This window comes from Crocuta crocuta, unplaced genomic scaffold (genome assembly GCF_008692635.1).
Source record: "Crocuta crocuta isolate KB4526 unplaced genomic scaffold, BGI_CrCroc_1.0 scaffold97, whole genome shotgun sequence".
NCBI lineage: Eukaryota > Metazoa > Chordata > Mammalia > Carnivora > Hyaenidae > Crocuta > Crocuta crocuta.
In genome coordinates this window covers 7883306-7904856 of record NW_027531999.1, presented here as the reverse complement: position 1 = coordinate 7904856, position 21551 = coordinate 7883306, and the positions used below count along the sequence as shown (strand labels likewise).

At 35.4% G+C, this 21551-nt stretch overlaps 1 protein-coding gene across 1 annotated transcript in view; it reads left to right on the top strand.

Moving 5' to 3' along the window:
- The window catches only part of LEMD3 (LEM domain containing 3), a 66052-nt gene that overhangs the window by 16394 nt on the left and 28107 nt on the right, over positions 1–21551 (top strand). Inside the window, 3 exon segments of the mRNA XM_077775208.1 lie at positions 14269–14306; positions 18280–18346; positions 20547–20614. Coding sequence (XP_077631334.1) covers positions 14269–14306; positions 18280–18346; positions 20547–20614 — 173 coding nt within the window.

Sequence of the window (21551 nt, the reverse complement as noted above, 5' to 3'; positions counted from 1 at the left end):
GGTTGTCTTCCAGATCATGTGTAAGATACTTGCTTGAACTTGGAAATGTTTAACTAGACTATTTAAAAAAAATTTTTTTTAAATATTTATTTTTGAGAGAGAGACAGGGTGGGAAAGTGACACAGAGAAAGGGAGACACAGAATCTGAAGCAGGCTCCAGGCTCTGAGCTGTCAGCACAGAGCCTGATGCAGGGCTGGGACTCATGACTCCCGAACCACGAGATCATGACCTGAGCTGAAGTCAGATGCTTAACTGACTGAGACACTCAGGTGCCCCTTAACCACACTGTTTTTTAAGTTTAAGTTTCCAGGCTAGTCCACAGAAGCTTATTTAAAATTGTATCCTGTGTTAGCACTTATATAGTCTTGGTTTAACTTTTGAGTCCTCGGTGCAGTTGGTCATGTTCTGTGGGAGTTGGATTAGGAAGCAAATTTATTTTTGGCTTTTTATGTTTTCTTATAATTTTTCATCTCTTAATTCTTGTTCTTATACTGGCCTAAGCTTCCTGCTGTTTCTCTATAATCTTGGCCAAACATCTAAGTGCTCAATACTTCAAATCTTTTCTTTTTTTAAATTGAGAGATAACCAACATGCAACATTATATTAGTTTTAGCTGTACGACATAATGATTTTGTATATGTATATATTGCAAAATGATTACCACAATAAATTTAATTAATTAACATCCATCACCATACATAAATTATAGTTCTTTTTTCTTGTGATGAGAAGTTTTAAGATCTGTCCTGGCAGCTTTCAAATATACAGTATAGTGAAGTTAATTATAGTCACCATACTGTACATTACATCTCGAGGACTCTAATAATCTTTTTATAACTAGAAGTTTGTCTCTTTTGACCATCTTAACCTGTTTTACACCTCCACACAAATGAAACCCCATCCCTGTCTCTTGCAACCAACAGTATGTTCTTTATACCTATGAGTTTGGTTTTTTAGATTACACATATAAGTGAGATAATACAATATTCGTCTTTTTGTGACTTAACAGCATAATGCCCTATAATAAAATAGTAGGTCCATGTTTTGGGTGTTGACAAGTATAAACATTTAGTGTTCTTAAAACTAATATAATGTTAAGTTTTAACATTTTACAGATGAGGACTCTGTAATGGAAGATTAGATTAATGACTGTCCAAGGTGATAGTTCAGAGGAGTTCATTGATTATGTCCTTGGTTGAACCCCAGCAGCGTGACCTGAGAGCTCATCCACTAGCCATTGTACTCTACTGCATTCCTTTTTCACATTCCCTCTCCTTTACGCAATTTCAACTCCTTTTTATTCCCTCAGTTCAGCTACTTTTAGCCAAATATTAGGGGAAGCCATTTGATTGAATTCACAGCATTGTAGAATTCTGATAGTATAATCATATGACTTTATGATAACATTTGATAATATGATTTTCTTTAGTGAGAATTGAGCCAATATAGAATCAGAGCTTAGCCCCACCTCTCTAAATCATCCTCCTTCTTTATATGTATAGTAGTTGGGTTGCCTACATTTTTCGTTTAGAATTTATGTCAGCGGTTCTTAACTTATGGGCTGAGAACGTCTTGGGGACTGTACCTATTACAAAGTGTTATCTGAGGATCTAACAAATGATTTGTTTCTCTCATATTATGCATTGTTTTCAACTGTATATCAATACTGCTGTGGTTAGAATCCAAAGTATTATTCTTCATAGAATTTTGTCATATATTCTTAAGAAGTGAATGTTAAAAATACTGTTGTGGGGATCTGAACATCTTGATATGAATGAAGAGATTCTTTTACTTAAAAAATGGAGAACCACTGGGGCTCCTGAGTGGCTCAGTCAGTTAAGTGTCTGACTTCAGCTCAGGTCATGATCTCACGGCTCGTGAGTTAGAGCCGTGTCGGGCTCTGTACTGACAGCCCACAGCCTGGAGTCTGTTTCGGATTCTGTGTCTGCCTCTCTCTGCCCTTTCCCTGCTCATACTCTGTCTCTCAAAAATTAATAAATATTAAAAGTGGAGAACCATTGCTTTTAAAGCTTACTATAAGGAAATTATATAGACTGGTTATATTTTAGAATTTGTTTTTAAGACGTTCATAATGAATGGCAAGGGATCAGTTGTAATGTTCAAATGACTGACTGGCAAACTTACCAACTGGTGAAAACTCTAATCTTCTCAATGTAATTGTACTCTAAATACAAGATCTTTATTATCTCAGATTCTATCTCTGATAAATGAGAAGTTTGGCAATTAGTAAAAAATTCAGGCATTATGAAAAGTTTTGGCAGGGAGTTTTACCTTGGGGTCTTCCATTTCATCCCTTCTTAACTTACAGATTTTCTTAATGTCCTTTCTTCCCAGTAGCTCCAGGGTAGAGGCAGATAGAGTGGAGTAGTGGTGTATTGTAGTATTTCGTAACCTGAGTGCTGTTTACTTTTTGTTTTGTGCTAGGGTTGGGAAAAGAAGAAAAAGCTAGGATTTAGTAATCTGCCCTCTCCCCACCAGTATCTCTATGCTTAGTTACAAAACATTCCATTTTACATTAGGTTACGACAGTGCCCAACCAAGATCCCAAGTCATACTTGTTGGAACTAGCATTCCGTGCTCCAGATTTTTACCCCCACTGCCTTTTCAGTGTGAAGAGATACTTTTTATTCATCTCAGAAGTTAGATGTCAGGTGAAAATCTGATACGATTCCAATATCTACTGTGTTCATGTGGAAGCATGTGTTTTATTCTTAAGGTTCTGTATATTACTACCAACCAAAAAAGTCTTATTTCGTCTAGTTCACCACATGTCGTAACTGCTTACAGTTTGATTTATTTAGTGGTTTTGTCTTTGACCTAATAATGACATACTCAAATACCTCTGTTTCCCAAGTGGCTTTCCATTTCTGTTTTTTTCCAGAGCCAAAAATTAAGATGTAGTGTTGAAGCACATTGGTCATAAAGCCAATGATGGGGATTTTCTGTTCAGCTCAAAATTCAGTTCCTATGTTTGTTTTGATCATACTTTAATCTTTTGCTTTGTTTATACATATAATGCCCTTTTCACAGTTACACTTCTTGTCCCCATTAGAAAAATGGAAAGAGAACTGTCATTTAAATTTTTTTTGGTAGTACTGTGCACCTTTTCATTGCAACTGCAGGTTTTCTCTCTCCAGTTTTCTTGTCTGCTCATTGCCTTTGTGAGACCCAAAGCTAATTATCTCTAATCATTTTCAGTGTTATGACACAGTGCATTGTAATTGAGAGTATAAACTGGAAGACCTCTTGTGTGTAAGTGTATGGGAAATGCGTGTTGCTTTGCTCGGGGCATAGGTTGTCCAGGGCATCACGAAGTCCTTTTGGATCTCTAGATTCTCATTTAATAATATTCTTTCAGAACAGACCTTGTTATAATACAGTTCCACTTGTATTCTTGGCAGTGTAAACCTTGAGGAAGTGTCATAGATAGTCTCTAGTGTGTAACAGTTAATGTTTAAAATCTCTTAATACAGGGAGCTGTCACCATGTTTAATAGATTACAGTATTGCATTAGCCTAAATTTGTTTGGGTGCCAAGTTATCTGTTGCACAGATGCTTGGTATTATTTATAGGTTTGTATCTAACCTTTGTGGGTTGACTTGCTTTTATTTTTCTATTCACTTGTCACCATGCAATAGCATAATTCTTTAACTGGCATATGTGCAGAAGTGATTTTCAAGAAGAGATCTGTGAAAGTACTGAAAAAGCAGATTGCTCAAACTTTTGGACTTTGAGCAGTGTAGTAAGATGAGGCTTCTGTGACTTAAGTAGACACACTGCCTTGTCTTTATTTGAGTGTGTTATACTACCTTTCCTTCCAGCAGGCAGGCTCAGGTCAGTAAGTGCCTCTAGCTGACCAAATTAGATGGAGACAGCAGCCTGGTTTTTTCCCCTCTTAAGTTCTNGGTGGGAAGGAAATCTTTATTAACTTTAGATTTTATCTTAAAATAAGTTTTGAAATTTTCTTAAAGTGTCAAAGTCTTTTGGATTAAACATTTTTGTTTGAATGGGAACTTCACTCTTTTCTAATAAGTCTGATTCAGTAATCAATAATTCTGTCAAATCTTGAGTTATGGATGCTCTATTAAGATATCAGAGTTTATTTTGAGAAGAAATAGACTCATTAAAGTCTTTTAAATGTGTAGTATTTTGATGTTTCCTTGATTTTCTAGTCATCTGGCCTTTGAATTTGGTAATAAATTGATTTTTGGTAAATAACGTCAGTCTTATAAAATCACTGGTAGGTGAATTACCTCTTACTTAAGAGTGAAGCGTGTAAGAAAAGAATTTTGAATATTTGTGAAATGTTTAATCTTTAAAAATTACTAGACACAAGCTCCTATGACTATTTTTCTATATGCCAAGTTTCTGACATTATTTTAGTAAAAAAGATAAATGTATTTTGAATTTGTAAATGTAAAATACATGAAACAAGGCAAAACCAAAAAAACCTTTATATTACAATAACTTTTCTAGTTTTTGCAAAGGAAAAGGATATTTTCTTTTTCAGTTTTTGATTTGTTATAAATTTAGATTGAATTGGAAGAAAATATTTTTCTTGTAGAATATTTAAAATTAGGGTTTTTACCTCATGTATCTAGGTATCAAAGTGATCTTTTGCTAGCTTTCTGATTGGATTTTAGCATCATCTGTAAATATTTTGTTTTAATACTTTTTCTCTCCTAGCGTTTATGAAAACTTTCAAGCAGAAAATTGAAATAATTGGTGCTGTAAACACTCATATATCCACATCTAGATTGTACAGTTGACATTTTCTCTATTTACTTTGTTATATATCTTAACAATCACTCTGTCCATCCATCATTCTCTCTTTTAAATAAAAAAAACAACTGTATTTCAAAGTAAGTTGAAGACATTAGGATACTTCATCTTTACATATGTCATGCATAGTATTAACAAGAAGGGTGAGGTGGGGTGCCTGGGTATTTCAGTCGGTTAAGTGTCTGACTTCAGTTCAGGTCATGATCTCATGGTTTGTGGGTGTGACAGCTCAGAACCTGGAGGCTGCTTCTGATTCTGTGTCTCCCTCTCTCTCTGTCTGACCCTCCCCTGCTCATGCTGTCAGTCTCTCTCTCTCTCTCAGAAATAAATTTAAAAAAATAAAAATTAAAAACAAAAAGGGTGAGGTGTTTATTTTTTAAGGTAAAATTCACATACAGTCAACTGTATCAGTCTTTAATGTACCATCAGATGACTTTAGACAGATGCATCCAGCTGTGCAGCTTGAATCCCTGCAGATACAGACCATTGACTTCACCTCCAGGAGTTTACTCATGCCACATCAATACTCTGGCACTGTTTTTGTCACCGTAAATTAGTTTGAAGTTCTAAAACTTCACAAGTGGATTCATAGCATACTCTTTTGTGAGGCTTTTTTCAGCATATTTTTGAGGTTCATTGATGTTCCATTTTCTCATAAAATACTTTCTCAAAAGTATTTTAGGCAGAAATTATTTATCCCTTTCTGAATTCCTGAAGTACTTGATACTACACTCTAAGGTTGTATTGATTATGTTATATTTCATAGCTACTCGTTTATCTCCACTAGTCCTTAAACACTGTGTTCTCAGAACACAGGTTATAGAATAAGCTTCATAAATACTTGTTGAGCAATCTGTAGTTAGCAGTCTTTCTTACAGTTTTTGTTGTAGAGATCTCAAACTTGAGGTATAACTATGATGTGAAATTAGTGCTTGGATAAAGACAGACACCTCAATTACAGTCTGTTCTCCCCGCCTGCCACCCCGCCAGCCAAGGAATCTTCATTTTTATGGTGAGCAAATGTGAGATTTGCAGAGAGACCATAATTGTTCTTTATTATACAGAGACGAAGAATAAGAACCAACCAAATAATAAGGCCATTGCCAACTTAATTATAAGTTTTGACCTTTTATTTTCTTGGACACATTATTTCAGTTTCTATTACATTCTTAGTACTTTGATATTCATATTTAAGGCTCCTTTGATTTTATAAAATCACGGTGTACTGTTTTTTGTTAAGAATAGCTTTTNTATTGTTGCCTCTCTTAAAGCAGGGCAACTGAAAAGTTGAGAGTCTTATAGATCTGAAAAGTGGAGGAGCTTTTGAGGTTTTGCCCTCTTTTCTTCACTTGCTATCCCCATCTAGGTCTGTACCTCCGTAAATCCAGGTAGATAGGTGGAGTTAAAATGGAAAGTTTATTTATGAGTAGAACAGGGATAGTACAAGAGTTCACCTTAGGCAGGTTTTATAGTAGCCAGTTTTTATCCATAAAACTTTGTTTTGCTTGCTGATTTAATCTCCATATTCATAGTAATTTATTAAGTATACTTGATGTGAACTGTTCCTGTCTTTTGGAATAACTATATTTAATAGAGCTATGAAACTATTAGAGAACTATCAGAGGACAAATGGGCAATGTGCTGTGTTGTAGAAGAATTGCTGCCTTGTTCACCCTGTCCATTTTTAGATCGGTCTGGCTGATGGTGAAATGTAGAAGTGTTGCCACACACACAGGTGCAGTGTTCTGCAGCTGTTGGAAACATTTGCCCCCCACTCCCCATTTCCTCATATATAATTATGCTCTGTTTAAACCCCTGAAGCTAAAAGATGGGATTTGAGAGCTTAAACGTCTGTTTACAGAAAGGTACGACTCAGAGAGACAATTGGTCATTTAGGTAGCTGAATTTAACTGTACCTAGACGCCTTGAAGTTTCCAAAGACTAAAACCTAGCCTTAAGGTCATAGAGTTCTAGAATTGTAAGAGACTGCCTTTGAAGGTGCATGTCTGCAGTTACTGCTTTCCAGACTGGACTTTTTGTTTTTTAATTTCTAAGTTTTTAAATTTATTTTGAGAGAGAGAAAGCACAAGAGGGGAAGGAGGAGAGAGAGAGAGAGAGAGGGTGTGGGAGAGAGAGAGAATCCCAAGTAGGCTCTGCACTGCTGGTATAGTTCAGTGCAGGGCTCGAACTCACAAACCGTGAGATCATAACTTGAGCCACAGTCGGACACTTAACCGAGTGAGCCACCCAGGTGCCCCCAGACTGAACTCTTTTTTTAATGTTTGTTTATTTCTTGAGAAAGAGAGATAACATACGAGTAGGGAAGGGGCAGAAAGAAAGGGAGACTCAGAATCCAAAACAGGCTCTATGCTCTGAGCTGTCAGCAGAGCCTGACGTGGGGCTTGGACTCATGAACTGCGAGATCATGACCTGAGCCTAAGTCGGATGCTTAACTGACTGAGCCACCCAGGTGCCCCTGTAGTAGTTTTAATGAACAAAGTGTCGTGGTGGCAGAGCCCAGGAGAGTGACCAGTGCTGCCTCTGGTGAACATGGGACACTTTATGGTTTGATATACCATGGAAAATCTTTGCCTGGACTAAAGTTAGGGAACTTGGTTTTGAAGAGTTTTCCTCATGTATTCTCTAACAGCAGTGTCTTTCTTCATCCCCATTTGGGCATTTTTCATGAATTCCATCATAAGGAGATTAAAGTTTAATAATTCTGTATCAGAGAGTTCTAGAGAAGAATGCTTTCCTTAAACCAAAGAAAACAAGTATTTTCTTTTCTGTAGTTGTTTTTTATATAATGAAAAGAGTGTAGGCATTGGAGTCAGATGTAGGTTTGAATCTCTGCTTTAAAACTATGTTTACTGCAAGAAAGCAACCTAACCTCATCATACCTTTGTTTTTCCCTCCATAAAAATGGGAGTAATACTTGCTTTAAAATAGTGGTGAAAGTTAACCTCCTGAGTACATGGCATCAGTATGCCTGGAATCTACTAAGAGTTTAATAAATATAATTTCCTTTTTATTCAAAGGAGAAGGTTGTAGAGTAATCAGGATTATAGTACATACTTCTCTGGCATCGGTGAAGCTGTTATTCTTGAGGCTGCAGTATGCCTTCAAGCTGCTATTTGTTCAGTATATATGTAGCATCCAGTATATGCAAGGCATTGAGATAGGTAGAGATGTTTCAGTCTTGTTGGGGGAGGAAACAAACAACAAATAGTTAAATTTTTAAAAAAGTTTACTTATTTATTTTGAGAGAGATAGGAGCTCAAGTAAGAGAGGGGCAGGGAGTGGGGACAGAGGATCCGAAGTGGGTTCTGTGTTGACAGCAGAGAGCCTGAGGTGGGGCTCAAACTCACGGACTGCAAGATCATGACCTGAGCTGAAGTCGGACACTTAACTGACTGAGCCACCCTGGCGCCCTGACAGATAGTTAAATTATAATATAAGTTAGAAGAGATACTGGTAGTAAACACAGAGGGGTTCTGAGAAGGGGAAGGTCACAATGAGCCACAGTGGTTAGGCATCTTTTGTGACTGTAGCATAGCTGCACACGGGACCTTGAAGACAGAATAAGGAGAAGGAAGACCAGAAAGGTCAGAGGCTCAACATCTTGCAGGCAGAACTGTTTCTCAACTTCATTGAAATACAATTGACATATAACAGTGTGGAAGTTTCAGGTGTACAGTAAGTTGACTTAATGCGTTTATGTGTTGCAAAAACGATCACCACCATAGCATTAGCTACCACCTCCATCTGTCACATAATTACCGTTTTTTATGCATGTTGAAAACATTCAAGATCTACTCTCTTAGCAACTCGCAGTATTACTAGCTATAATCACCATGCTGTACATTAGATCCCCAGAACCTGTTAATCTTATAACTAGAAATTTATGTCCTTTGTCCAGTAGCTCCCTGTTTCTCCCACTGCCCACCCTGGTAACCACTACTCTACTCTTTTTTTCTGGGTTTGACTTTTTTAGACTCCATAAATAAGTGGTATCCCCCAGTATTTGTCAGACTTTATTTCACTTAGCATAGTGCTATGAAGGATCCATCCTTGTCACAAGGGGCAGGATATCCTTTCTCATGGCCGAATAGCATTCCATTGTGTGTATGTATGTGTACGTCTTCTTTATCCACTTATCTGTTGATGGACAGTTCGATTGTTTCCCTGTCTTGGTTGTTGTGACCAGTGCTGCAGTGAACATGGGATGCAGACATCTTTCGAGATCCTGTTTCATTTCCTTTGGTTACGTATACCCAGAAGTGGGATTAGCTGGATCATATGATAGTTCTATTTTTAATTTTTTGAGGAACCTCCATACTGTTTTCCAGAGTGGCCACACCTACGGTATACAGGGTCCCTTTTCTCCACACCCTCTCCAGTACTTATTATCTCATCGTATTGAAAGCAGCCGATCTAACAGCTGTGCAGTGATACCTCTCTGCGATTCTGATTTGCATTTCCCTGATGATGAGTGATGTTGAGAACCTTTTCATGTACCTGTTGATTATTTGTATGTCTTTACAAGAATGTCTATTCAGTTCCTCCTGGCAGAGTATTTTGTATCCAGATTGATAATTGATGGTAGTGTCAGGTATTCAGAACAGAAAGATGGCGAGGCTGACTGAAATTGGCTGTGCCGATCCAGAGAAAGCAGGAGGGAAGCGCCCTGAATGTGCTACTTCCTCATTTTTCCTGAGGCATGAACAGCAGATCATTTCTTTTCTAAATGCTTAGGATTCTTAAACTTGATCGAGAGTGGCCCAACCCCTTTATTGTATGTACTTTGCTTTTTCAAACATAAGCCACATAAAAATGCTTCTAATTCTATGAGGTTTCTTGCTCAGAGTAATATATAAAAGTCTCAAAGGCCCTACACTATCTGTAGCTACTGACTCTGTTAAATATAAATCTTACCTGTTTGACTTCATTTCTTGCTATTTGCCCTCTCTACTCTGCCATTTCCGGGAATAATGCGGCAGGCATGCTACCCACTTCACAGCCTGTACACTTTTTCTCTCTTTCTGTAAACATCTTCCTTCAGGCATCCACATGGCATGTTCCCAGTGCTCATTCAGGTTTCTATCCAAATGCATGCTTCTGAGAATGGCCTTCTCTGACCATCTGCTGTAATACTGCTTTCCTTCCTCACACGTTAACCACCTCTCTGTGTTATACCTGCAAGGCACTTAGAACCATTTGCCATACTATATATTTTTAAAACGTATTTGTTCGTGGTCTCTTCTAACCTCAGCCCTTTAAGGCAGGGATTTTAACATTTTGTTTTCCTGGCACATTTCCAGTGCCTGGCACAAAATACTCAATAAATGGGGTGCCTGGGTGGCTCAGTTGGTTGGGCGTCTGACTTCGGCTCGGGTCATGATCCTACGGTTTGTGGGTTTGAGCCCCACGTCGGGCTCTGTGCTGGTGGCTGGCTCGGAGCCTGGAGCCTGCTTCGGATTCTGTGTCTCCCTTTCTCTCTGGCTCTCCCCTGCTCACGCCTGCCTCTCTCTCTCTCTCTCTCTCTCTCTCAGAAATAAAAAGACATTTTAAAAAAAAATTAAAAAAAAACACAAAAAGCCAAAAAAACCCATAAAACAAAATACTCAAATAATTATGAAATGAAAAAACGTTTTCTTTTTGAGTTGTGAAAGAACTTTGGGCACCACAGACTTTTCTTCTTTTTATTGCCGTTGAGTGACCAAACTGGAGCCTTTCTGAGGAGAATATCAATTTATTTGATCAACATTAAACATATAGTTTGTGAGTACTTTTATAGTATTTCATTTTTTCCTTTTTACCTGGGTTCATAAATGGTTAATGAACTTGATCTCAGTGTAAGAGAATGAAAAATAGTTAATGGGGAGGATCAGTAAAACTAATGATATTTTTGGAATTGATGTGAAAGAGAGAGGTTTGGAGAGTAATAGTCAACAGTATGAAATCGGAAAGTATCACAAGGTTAGAATTATTTCCCTGAAGCAAAATGTGATTGGAAATCATTGGACAATTTTGAGGGATCTTGTAAATATACTTAAACATTTTTAGGAATTTGATTTTTACAATCATTGGAGGAGTTTAAAGGGATGAGAAGTGAAAGTCTTAAAGACATTGAGAAAGAAAGGTTTGGTATGTTTGAGGTTTGGAATAATCTGAACAAGAAAATTGAAGGAGAAATGGTGAACCCAGGAGGATTTGAGGAAAAAACAGTTAAGAGAAGCTGTTGGGGGTATAGGGTATAAAGGAGGACAGGACTAGGTCTAAAATGGCTTCAAGGTTGTGCTGTTTAGGGGATGGAAGAGGAAAGTTTAAAATACCGACGTGGTATTATCATTCCTTTAGGATAAGAGATAAGAATTTATCTCTCAGGTCCATGCCTAGAAAAGAGGCTTGGAAATGAGGTGGCTTTATTATTTTTTTTATTTTTTATTTTTTTTGCTTTGGGATGCTTTTGGGATATAGTTTCTTTATAAATGCCCAATTGGTGGGAGTGGGGAAGAGTATTTTCATTAGAGGTGGCAATATGTATTGTTTTCATTAAATATTGTAGGTGATTTGGATGACATAGAAGATACTGATATATGGTGTTAGAAATACTGAAGTAATTTTGGGAAAGAAAAGTTAGATGTGTAAAGATGCTGCTTTTAGGGGCATGTGGCTGGCACAGTTGGTAGAACTTGAGACTTGATTTTGGGGTCATGAGTTTGAGCTCTGCTCTGGATGCAGAGATTATTTAAAAATTTTAAAAAATCTTTTAATGAAAAGGTGCTGCTTTTAGAAATGAGGGCTTTTGGATTTTTAGAATTGTTTTTAGATGGAGTTTCCTTTCTAAAACTTAATTTCAAGACTACTTTTTACTTTTTATTAACTTAATAGGTCTGTTAATAGGTGTTAGTTGTGGTTCTAGGTAGTTTTGCTATAAGCATCTTTGCTGCAAACATTTTAATGACAAAATAATTTTGCCATAAAAGATAAATAACTGGTTGACAGTTTGATTTCTCCATTTACTCAGTAGTCCCATTTTTATATAAATCTTAGCCCTCATCATGACCTATCTATACAGTGGTGCAGTTTTGAACTCATGCTTCCTATAAACTTTGGAATGTTACTCAGTGGATATGCGACAATATGCGAGGAGCAAACAACAGTGTAAAAGACTTTTACAACACAGTACAAAGCTTATTTACAAATATGCATCTAGTATTTATGAACTGATCCCTCTCTTAAGGAAGATATTTTAGTGTAAAAAAAAAAGTGCGATGCCTAATGAGATACATCAACAAGCAAAAAACTGTAATACTATGAACAAAAGACTTTCAAAACTAGTACTTAGGTACAGTCCAGAAAATAAAATCAGTTATTTGCACAATATTCCCCTGAATCTACACTACATTTTGATATATTCAAATATTTATAATTCATAATAAAGTCTTGTTGACTTTGTTATTCATCTTACATATTTCATCATGTCCTTTTTGATGAATGCCCCTCTTATTTTTTGTGATTTTATAAGCAATTAGTTATGCTGCAAAAATGCTGGCGGTTGTCATAAGAAATAGGAGAAAATTTTTGTTAACATAAGGTGTGTGGGATGGAAAGTATATTATTGACTTTTAAGATACACTGTTGGGTATCTCAGCCCGTTAGGCAAGAGGCAGAAATCTTGACGGATACAAAGGGCAGAGCAGTTAACACGCAGAGTAGAATGAAGAAGGGTGGAGGTCACCTAGATGGTGCAACCAGCACTATTTGAGCACTAGCTGTATGTCCAGTACTATGCTTGGCTCCAGGCAAACAAATATGAGTGACACGTGGTCCGTGTCATGAGAAATTCACAGTAGGACAGTCCAGGGGGAGAACATCCACAGTCTACGTTCAGAGAGATACTTGAAGAGCTAGTTTTCCATTGAATAATCTTGACAAAAAAGGGCTTTTCTTCAGACATTAAAACCTGTTTTTAGAAATGCATGTTTTAATTTCTTCAGAGTCATTCTTCTTATAAAGAGAAAATAAAATACTTGACCTTTTAGTATTGTGTGACCAGTTTATTTTAAGTAGATCAAGAAGGCATGTTTTGGTAGTATACTGAACAAAATACAGCTTTATTTTAAATTGTTCAGATTTTACATTAATAAAAAATAATGTTATTAAAAAGTATCTTTTTAGTCTAAGTGTGTTCTGATTCATAACATTTTATTTAATCTTTAAGCTATCTTAGTTTTTCTTCCTAGTCCCCTATTGAATAATTTGATCATTTGTCATTCAAAATGTATTCTTTTCTAGCATTCAAACCCTGTTACTCTTTAGAAAAGTGTCTAAAAATCCGTTAGCAAAATCCCTTTAGATGATCGTAAGATATACTTACTTTTCCTTGCTTTTTTATTGTACCTTATTAAATTGGTCTCACCCATGAACTTTCTTAGAATCAGGCAGTTCCTGGTTTCTATGGGACTTCCTGTTTTCTCAAATAAAAATAGAAAAGCACCTCAGAAAGGAAACCTGGTCAGTGTGAACAACTTTGTAGGTTAGTTAGTCATAGTTATGACCTGGATTATAGAGATCCAAGTATCTGAAAGCTTTGAATATTTTTGCACGTAATTTTCAAATAGATGATACAGAGGATATTTGATTCTAAATAATAGCCATGAGAGACGTTTAGCCATAAACTTGTTTGTATTTTTTTTGGAGAGGAGGGTGTAGCGAGGTTGGATGCAAAGTGCTAAATCCTTTTTATAATATTTATTGGAAATGTGAAGTTGGTTAATATTGAGACAGTTTTTAGCTACTTTGATTTGTATATTTGTTTCTTGCCACCTTTCCAGATGGTAGCAAGGTAGCAAGGATTAGGAAGTTTGTTTTTGTTTTTTTTTTCTTAATCTTTGAAGTCAGAATTCTGAAAGAATTGTTTAGTTTTAAAGCTTCTTGTAGATTTCCTTAAGTAGTAACTGCTTTTAATCTATATTTTGAAAAGAAACCAAGTTTGGTGGAAACAGTGTAGTCAGTTAACAACAACAGGTAACATGTATTAAGTGCTTGACATCAGGCCATTTTATCTTGTTTATCTCATTTAATCCCCACAACAACTACACAAGGTAGGAATCATTGTTACATCCTTCCTCTGGAGGAGAGGAAACTACAGCTTAGAGTAGCTAATTAGATGTTAGTTCATGATCACGTTGCTAGTAAGTGATGGAGCTGGGACTTGAACCCAGGCATTCAGACACCAGAACACTGCTCTCAGTTACTACAGAGAAAACCACTGTTTGAGTAAGAATGGTAAATATAACAGGTCTCAAAAATTACTAACCTAACCTTTATTATCTTCAGTGTGTTTACATTCAGTTTTAGCAGAGTATATGCTGGCATTTCAGAGGGCTTGTTTAGGGGGATTCTAATTCTCATTCTCAAATGATGCTAATAGTTCTCTTTTTTTCTTTCCTTGATAGTAAAAAACCCCTTTGATGAAACATTTGGAAACATACAAGTAAGTAGAAGATCATAATACTGATTTTTGACTCATGTTTTATATGATAAAAGTATTAGGACGACTATCAACTAAAAATGTTAATTATAAAACTTCTCTTAAGCTGAAACAATAAATTTTCTTATTTTGAATATTCTTGAACAATATTATGATTAAGTCTGAAACAGATTTTTCTCCTAAGAGCAGAATTGTTTATCACTTTAAAGGAATTGCCAAGTGCCGAGCGAAATGGTTTTGGCGTGAAATCTGGGGATCTGGCCTTAATCTTAAGTATTTCTGTTGAAGTTACTGGATATTCTGACAATTTCTCTTTGCCCTCATCTTGTCTTTCTGGATCTTTTGCTCATAGGCATGCCTATTCAACCATCAGAAAGGCAAAGGACTAAGAAACATGTTTCTTAGGCTACCTATTTATGATTCCTTTTCTTTTTAAAGGACCTATAATATTGTAACCTAAATTTTAGTCACATGAAAATATTTTTCACTTGCCATCATTACAGGCACTTCAGAGATTAAGGTATTTAAGCTTATATTATAATGCACAGTTAGTTATTAATTTATTATGGGAACTAATTATAGACCTGCATATAAAGCATTATTTGTTGTGCTGAAGGATGTGTAATAATGTATAATCAAATCCATAAAATGTTACTGTAGATTGTTAGAGCGAGACTTTGTAGTAATTATTTTTAGTAATATTCTTTTGTGGTGATATTTGTTTTAAAACAGGTTGACTTTATCAGTTACCATATTAAGTAGGCTGTTGTTGGCATCATCATTTAAATCTGTATAATATACTCACTGAACATTAGAAATACAACACTTTCTTTTCTTCTGTATAATTTTCCCCACAGGAGGAACTGAAGTTCTGAACCTCTAAATAATAGTAATAATTGTAATGAAGATAATGACAGTTCATTTATATTAAGTGCTTATTCTGTGCCAGGCACCATGCTAAGTGTTTAAAATCATTATTATCATTTAATCAGAGACTTGATACAAACAATTGAAAATTTCCTCGAGGAGAAAGTTGGCTGAGGATAGAAGAGGGAACTTATTTAAAGGTGACAATATATGAGAGAATTGGGGAGAATTGCCCTACGGTTTGATTTTTTTTGCCACTCAAGAATGAGAACTTTGCTTCAGAGAATGGTATGGGTTAAAAAAAAAAAAACCTGGATCTTATCAAAACAGACGATTGGAAGGTAGCTATTTCACATTAAAGTATAAAATCATTTTTGTTTAATGAAAGGTTGCTTGAAAGCTTACTTTAAATATGGACTTATTTGTAGATCTTTAACTTGCTTTCAGGGTGATTAGGAAAGCCAGTGTGAGACATCTTTCTAGCTGAATGTTAGGAGACGATTCAAGAAGCAGTCAGAATGGAAGAAGACTGTAATGAAACTATAAGTCAATATAAGTTTCTATCAGAACGTAACTTTAAAGTTAGATATACATATTTTTTCAGACTTATTTCTAGTTTAGCATATTGGTGCTAAAGATAATTGAACCAGAGCCTTTCTAGTTCTTCCTCAAAATTGATTTGTTAACATTAATAACATATTACATAAGAGCTATTTAGATGATAATTTAGTTACCATGCTCTTGAGAGCCTTGTAGTATATAGATGATCATTTTGAATAAATTGCCATTGGAGAAATAATTTTTGAAAAAATTATAGTTTAGCTTTTTGGGTGCTTAAATTCTCTTTGAGAATGTTAAATTAACAATATGTATGTATGTTTTCTTATGGGATTCAGTTACATCTGATTACATTTGATTATTCTACTTATCTAGTCCAGTGTTAATATCTGTGAATCAAATGATGACATCTATTTCCAAGCCTCTCATGTTCATTAAAGATGTAATCACAGAGGACAAGTGTCAGATATTTGGATTTAGTTCCGTTTTTGAAAGGGAAGGCAGAATGGGTGGGATCAGGACATATGAAAGAAAAGGAAATTGGTTTCTTTTCCACATGAGAGAGGAAATAAACTTTAAAACTTTTAGCTACTTTAACCCCAAAACTTAATCAGATTTACCTTGGTTTCAGGTATCAAGTCCACAACTAGCTATACTGTCATTAGAACTCCTTCTCATCCTATTATATTGGATATATTTCTTAAAAATTATTTTGTGCTTTAATGTATCACAAATGCATAGCTTTCAGAATCTTGGATTTCGGCCCCAGCAGTTGATGGCCGAGTCTTACAGTTTGGATATTTAAACTTTTACAAAGATAAGGTCTAGCTTGATTCACAATCTGCATGAGATAGAATTGAGGGGGGAAAAAAGCTAAAGTTTGGAAGGTAAGTAGTCAGCTGAAGGAATGTCACTTAATCTCTACCAGCCATCTTCCATAAAACCAAGGAGTCTGGTGGTAGGATGGTAGAGCCTTTAATAAGTTTTCTTCTTCCTGGTATCAATGATTAAAGCTGCATTGACAGAGACATGCTGCTCATAGTGTACAAACTTGTCTCTCTGTCCCTGAAAATATAGTATGAAAATAAATGGGTGAAGTTGCATGTCGTTAGGCATATAAATGTTACTTTCCCACCTTTTATATCCTGGTCTTATATTTATAGTATTACTGTTATGTTTGACATGTCAGGAAGAAAGGAAATAATAAAGATACAGTCTCCTCATGAATCATGAATTTATTTCAGATAGTGTGATAAGCTTACTGCCTCTCCTAATTACACTTCCCCATTGATTGTGTTGGTCTCCCTTGTGATTGCTCTTAAATTGGGTGTATCATTGCCTTAGACTACTTGGCAGGGTGCTTAGACATTGCAGTGGTCTTCTTTGGTTTCCTTTCATATGTTCAGAGTACTATTCCTGATGTACAAGTTCTCTCCTAAATTTTCCCTCTCCTAAATTTTTAAAATGAAGTCAAACTCTTCGTTTTGGTCCCTAGCAGTTGATTCCAAACTATTTTTCCAGGAATGTGCTGAATCAAAGTAGGCTATGTAAGAAACATAACCAATGGGGCGCCTGGATGGTTCAGTTGATTAAGTATCCAACTTCGGCTCAGGTCACGATCTCATAGTCTGTGGGTTCGAGCCCTGTGACGGGCTCTGTGCCGACAGTTAGCTCAGAACCTGGAGCCTGCTTCAGATTCTGTGTCTCCCTCTCTCTCTGTCCCTCCCCTGCTCACTCTCTGTCTCTCTCTCAGAATAAAATAAAGACATTAAAAAAAAAAAAAAAAGAAACATAACCTGTGCCTTTATGCCTTTGCTCATGCTGTTTCTTCTGCTTAGAATGGTAGTCAATTCTGTTCTTACTGTGAAGGCTGACTCAAATAGTCTCTTCCATAAGTGGATCTTCCCTCTCCTTCTCTTCTGTATTTACATTATATTTTGTTTGCAGCTTTAATACTTAAGTATGTTTTTTTGCCCTTGAGAGCAGGAATCATCTTGTCTCACTGGGCCTCTTGCTTTGCTGAGAATAGTTCTTAACTCCTAATACTAGATACTCTTTAAATGTTTGTTTTGCTTTAATGTTCATAATGTATACAGCACTGCTTTGGGGGCCTAGGAGAGGTTAAGGGTCAGTCAGTGTCATTTCTCATTCCTCTATTGTTTGATGGAACCAGATTAAGACAAAGCATGAAGGGCAGCCTTAAAGTCTCATAAGAACAGTATGTGTAATTGTACATTGTGCAGAGGGGGATTGAGAGGGATGCTTTGGTGGTTGGGAGAATTTTTGTACAGGAGACCTTTTTTTAGCAGTAACCTTCATGCCAATTTCCCACTCAATCCTCAAGAAAAGTAAAATGTTTAGGGTGATGATTTAGATTCTTAGATTAAGATTTTTTAAAAATATGGTAGCCATTGTTTAAATGTGAATTTGTCTTTCGGATTATGTAGCTTCTATGATTTTAAATTATTTGCTGTTTTTCTTTTTGAATAAGATTATTATTTGGGACATGTTTTTGAATTGGATATTTTATAATCATTTCTTTTAATTTTAGGAAAGTGAGAAAAATCTTATGATGAACACTTTATACAAGCTTCATGATCGATTGGCACAGCTTGCAGGTAATTGTTTAACATTCATAGTCTCTAAAAATGTTATGAAAATTAATTTGCACATATAGCATGCTGTATCAGTGGAAATAATTTTGCCCAAGTCTAATGTTATGTTTATGGAAAATATTTTCTTTAGAGGTTTTTGTTACCTGTACATAGTGGGTTTTATTCTTATAGACATATTTATCTTATAGACATATATATCTTATAGACATAATCAAGACCTTTTCTGCCTGCCCATATGTATTGGATGAAATATATATTACGTAATTTAAAGTCAATCAAATTTTTTTATCACACTAATAAGTAACATAAAAATTTGAAAGCTTAAATATCAGTTGGATTGGGTAAGCAGTGATTTTACTAAAATCCTAGATTAAATATAAAACTGCAGGTTTTTCTTTGGTGGTTGATTAGGTATCAATTCCTTGGATAAAGTACATATATTCTAGAATTTTTCCTACTGATTCATTGTATTTCCCTCTACTCTGCTCTTAGTAAGTCTTTTAGCATCTATAAGTTGCAGTAGCAGCTTACCTGTTTATTACCTTAGTTTTTTTTAGTTATTCTTATTTCGCATATAAGCTAAAAGAAGAGACTTAGGAATCTCTTCTTGTAAAGAAGTTACAAGAAAAGAAAAATGTAGTCTTCTGAACTTTTGTATGTGGTGGATCCTTTTGTAGAAATCAGTTCATTGGTAGAAGGTAAATATGGAAGTTCTCTGGTTGACTGGAGGCATTTAAGGATCCTTACAGTTTCTCATCCTCACATCAGTCTTTTTTTTTTTTTTTTCCTTTGGGTCCTTAATACTGGTCAGTTTTTTAATGCTCAGAATTCTGTGTATATCACTAAAAGCCTTCTTTGCATTGACTGACCATCATATTCATACACTGTAAACTAATGACATTTATTTGGTATGCTGTAGCACCCAGAAATCGGTGAAGTATATACTCTTGCTAGGAATTCCTGAAATTGCTACCACAGCTGTCCCCATGGCATTGTTTTGTGAAGTGTGCTAGATCAGCATGATCTGTGGTGCTTTTAAAGGTATAGATTCTTTTCTCTAGAGCAGGGGTCAGCAAACTTTTTTCTGTGAAGGGGCCAGCTAGTAAGTTTTTTGAGCTTTGTGTGCTAGACTTGTCTCTGTCACAGCTACTCAGTTCTGCTATTATAGCATGAAAGCAGCCATAGATAATACATAAATGAAGGAGTTGTGGCTATGTTTCAATAAAACTTCATTTATAAAAAATCAGTGGTGGGGCCATTTGGCTGTGGGCTGTGGTTTGCTGACCTCTGCTGTAGATCTGTGGAAACTGAATTTTGGAAGATGCATCATAAATTTTGAAGACTTACTTGTTTATCTAACAGGTATTTTTTCCCATTTTATGACTATGACCATTAAAATCTGGCCTCTTGAACAAAGCTGATAAATAAGAATATGACTACTTTTATGATAGAACAATTTGTCAGAGTTTTCTTTAGCTATTCTGCTTTTGTGTTAAAACTTTTTAAAAAAATTTCAAGAGAAACAGGGCAGGAAAAATTTACAATTGAAGTTCATTGTGAGAAAATTGATTCTTAGTAACCACAGATAGAAAGAAAAGGCTTTGTTTCTCTTCTTATAAATAGTTATAAGAAAGGGAAACTATGATTTTGTATGTAATGCATTTTTTTGAAGAAACCAGATCATACCTGGAAGCTTCTATCTAATTTCCCTGTTGATCTGTGTTACAATCATTTTTAAGGCATGCACACATTTTGCTAAAGATAAGCTTCACGCTACATTTTAATTCAAATTTATTTGAATCCTTGAATTATTAGCTTTAGTAATAGATGTGTACGTTACCATAGTGAATTTCTCCTCTTGAAAAACAGCAAATCTGTGGAGGGCCTGCTGTGTGCCAAGATCTATGGATAGGCAGCAGTGTGACGGTTCCTCCCACTCCAGGGATTTCATTGAAAATATAAAAAGAAGACATGTTCCTATCTGGACTATTTAGAAATGTATTTAAAGGTTGTGGTTTATGTAAAGATAATTGTTTATTACCTACTGGATTTTAATAGGAAATTAAATATTGTTTATATTCTTTCTTATTAATTATAATAACCTATAATTGTGTAAATTGTAAAATATTTTGATTAATTATATTTGTTTTCTTCTGTTCAATATAGTACTGATTCAAAATTAATAATATGCTAATCTTTCCAGGAGATCATGAATGTGGCAGTTCTAGTCAGAGAACACTTTCTGTCCAAGAGGCAGCTGCATATTTAAAAGTAAGCAGTGCAATTAGAATTTTGATAGCTATTTTCTTAAGCTTCATATAAATTATTACAACTTGTATCAAAGTACCATGCATTTGATTAATTGTACTGTTACAAACTTGGGCCTGTTGTTTGGTGTAATGTGAGCAGTTAGAGAAAACAGAATTACTCAACATTTTTTGTTTTAGTTTGTTTTAGAACATTCTCTATGAGAGAATGCACATTAATTTGGAAAGGGTACAAACAACATTGGTGAGAGAAATTGAGATAGGTAAGTAGCATGTAAGAAAGCAAGTAAGCATCTAACCATTGTCATTTACTTTAAACCTTTCACCCCAGATTAATGTCATCTCAGGGTGCTAAATGAATTTTCTAAACCACTGTAAGTGATCTTTAGGAAATAGTATATGAAAGAAGGGTACAGAAGATTAAGATGGATAAGTGTTAAGATGGACAGGATTTTTTTTAAGGCTGAATAATAATACACACATGCACACACATACACACACGCACACACATACTCCTTATATTTATCTATTGATTCTGTAGGTGGATGTGTATGTTGTTTCTACTTCTTGGCTATTGTGAATAATTAGATACTGCTTTCAGTTCTTTTGAGTAAATACCCAGAAGTGGAATTGCATATAAATAATAGTTTTATTTTAATCAGTTCATGTTGATTTCCATAGTGGCTGTACCATTTCACATTCCCACCAACAGTTTTGAAGGTTCTGCTTTTCTCCACATCCTCAATAACACTTGGGGTTTTGTTGTTGTTGTTGTTTTTAATAATGGCCGTCCTTACAGGTGTAAGGTGATATCTCACTATAGTTTTAGTTTGCATTCCCCTGATTAGTAATGTCGAACATCTTTTCTCACACCTGTCAGACATTTGTTTCTCTTCTTTGGAAAGATGTTTATTAAAATGCTTGACCCATTTTAATATCCG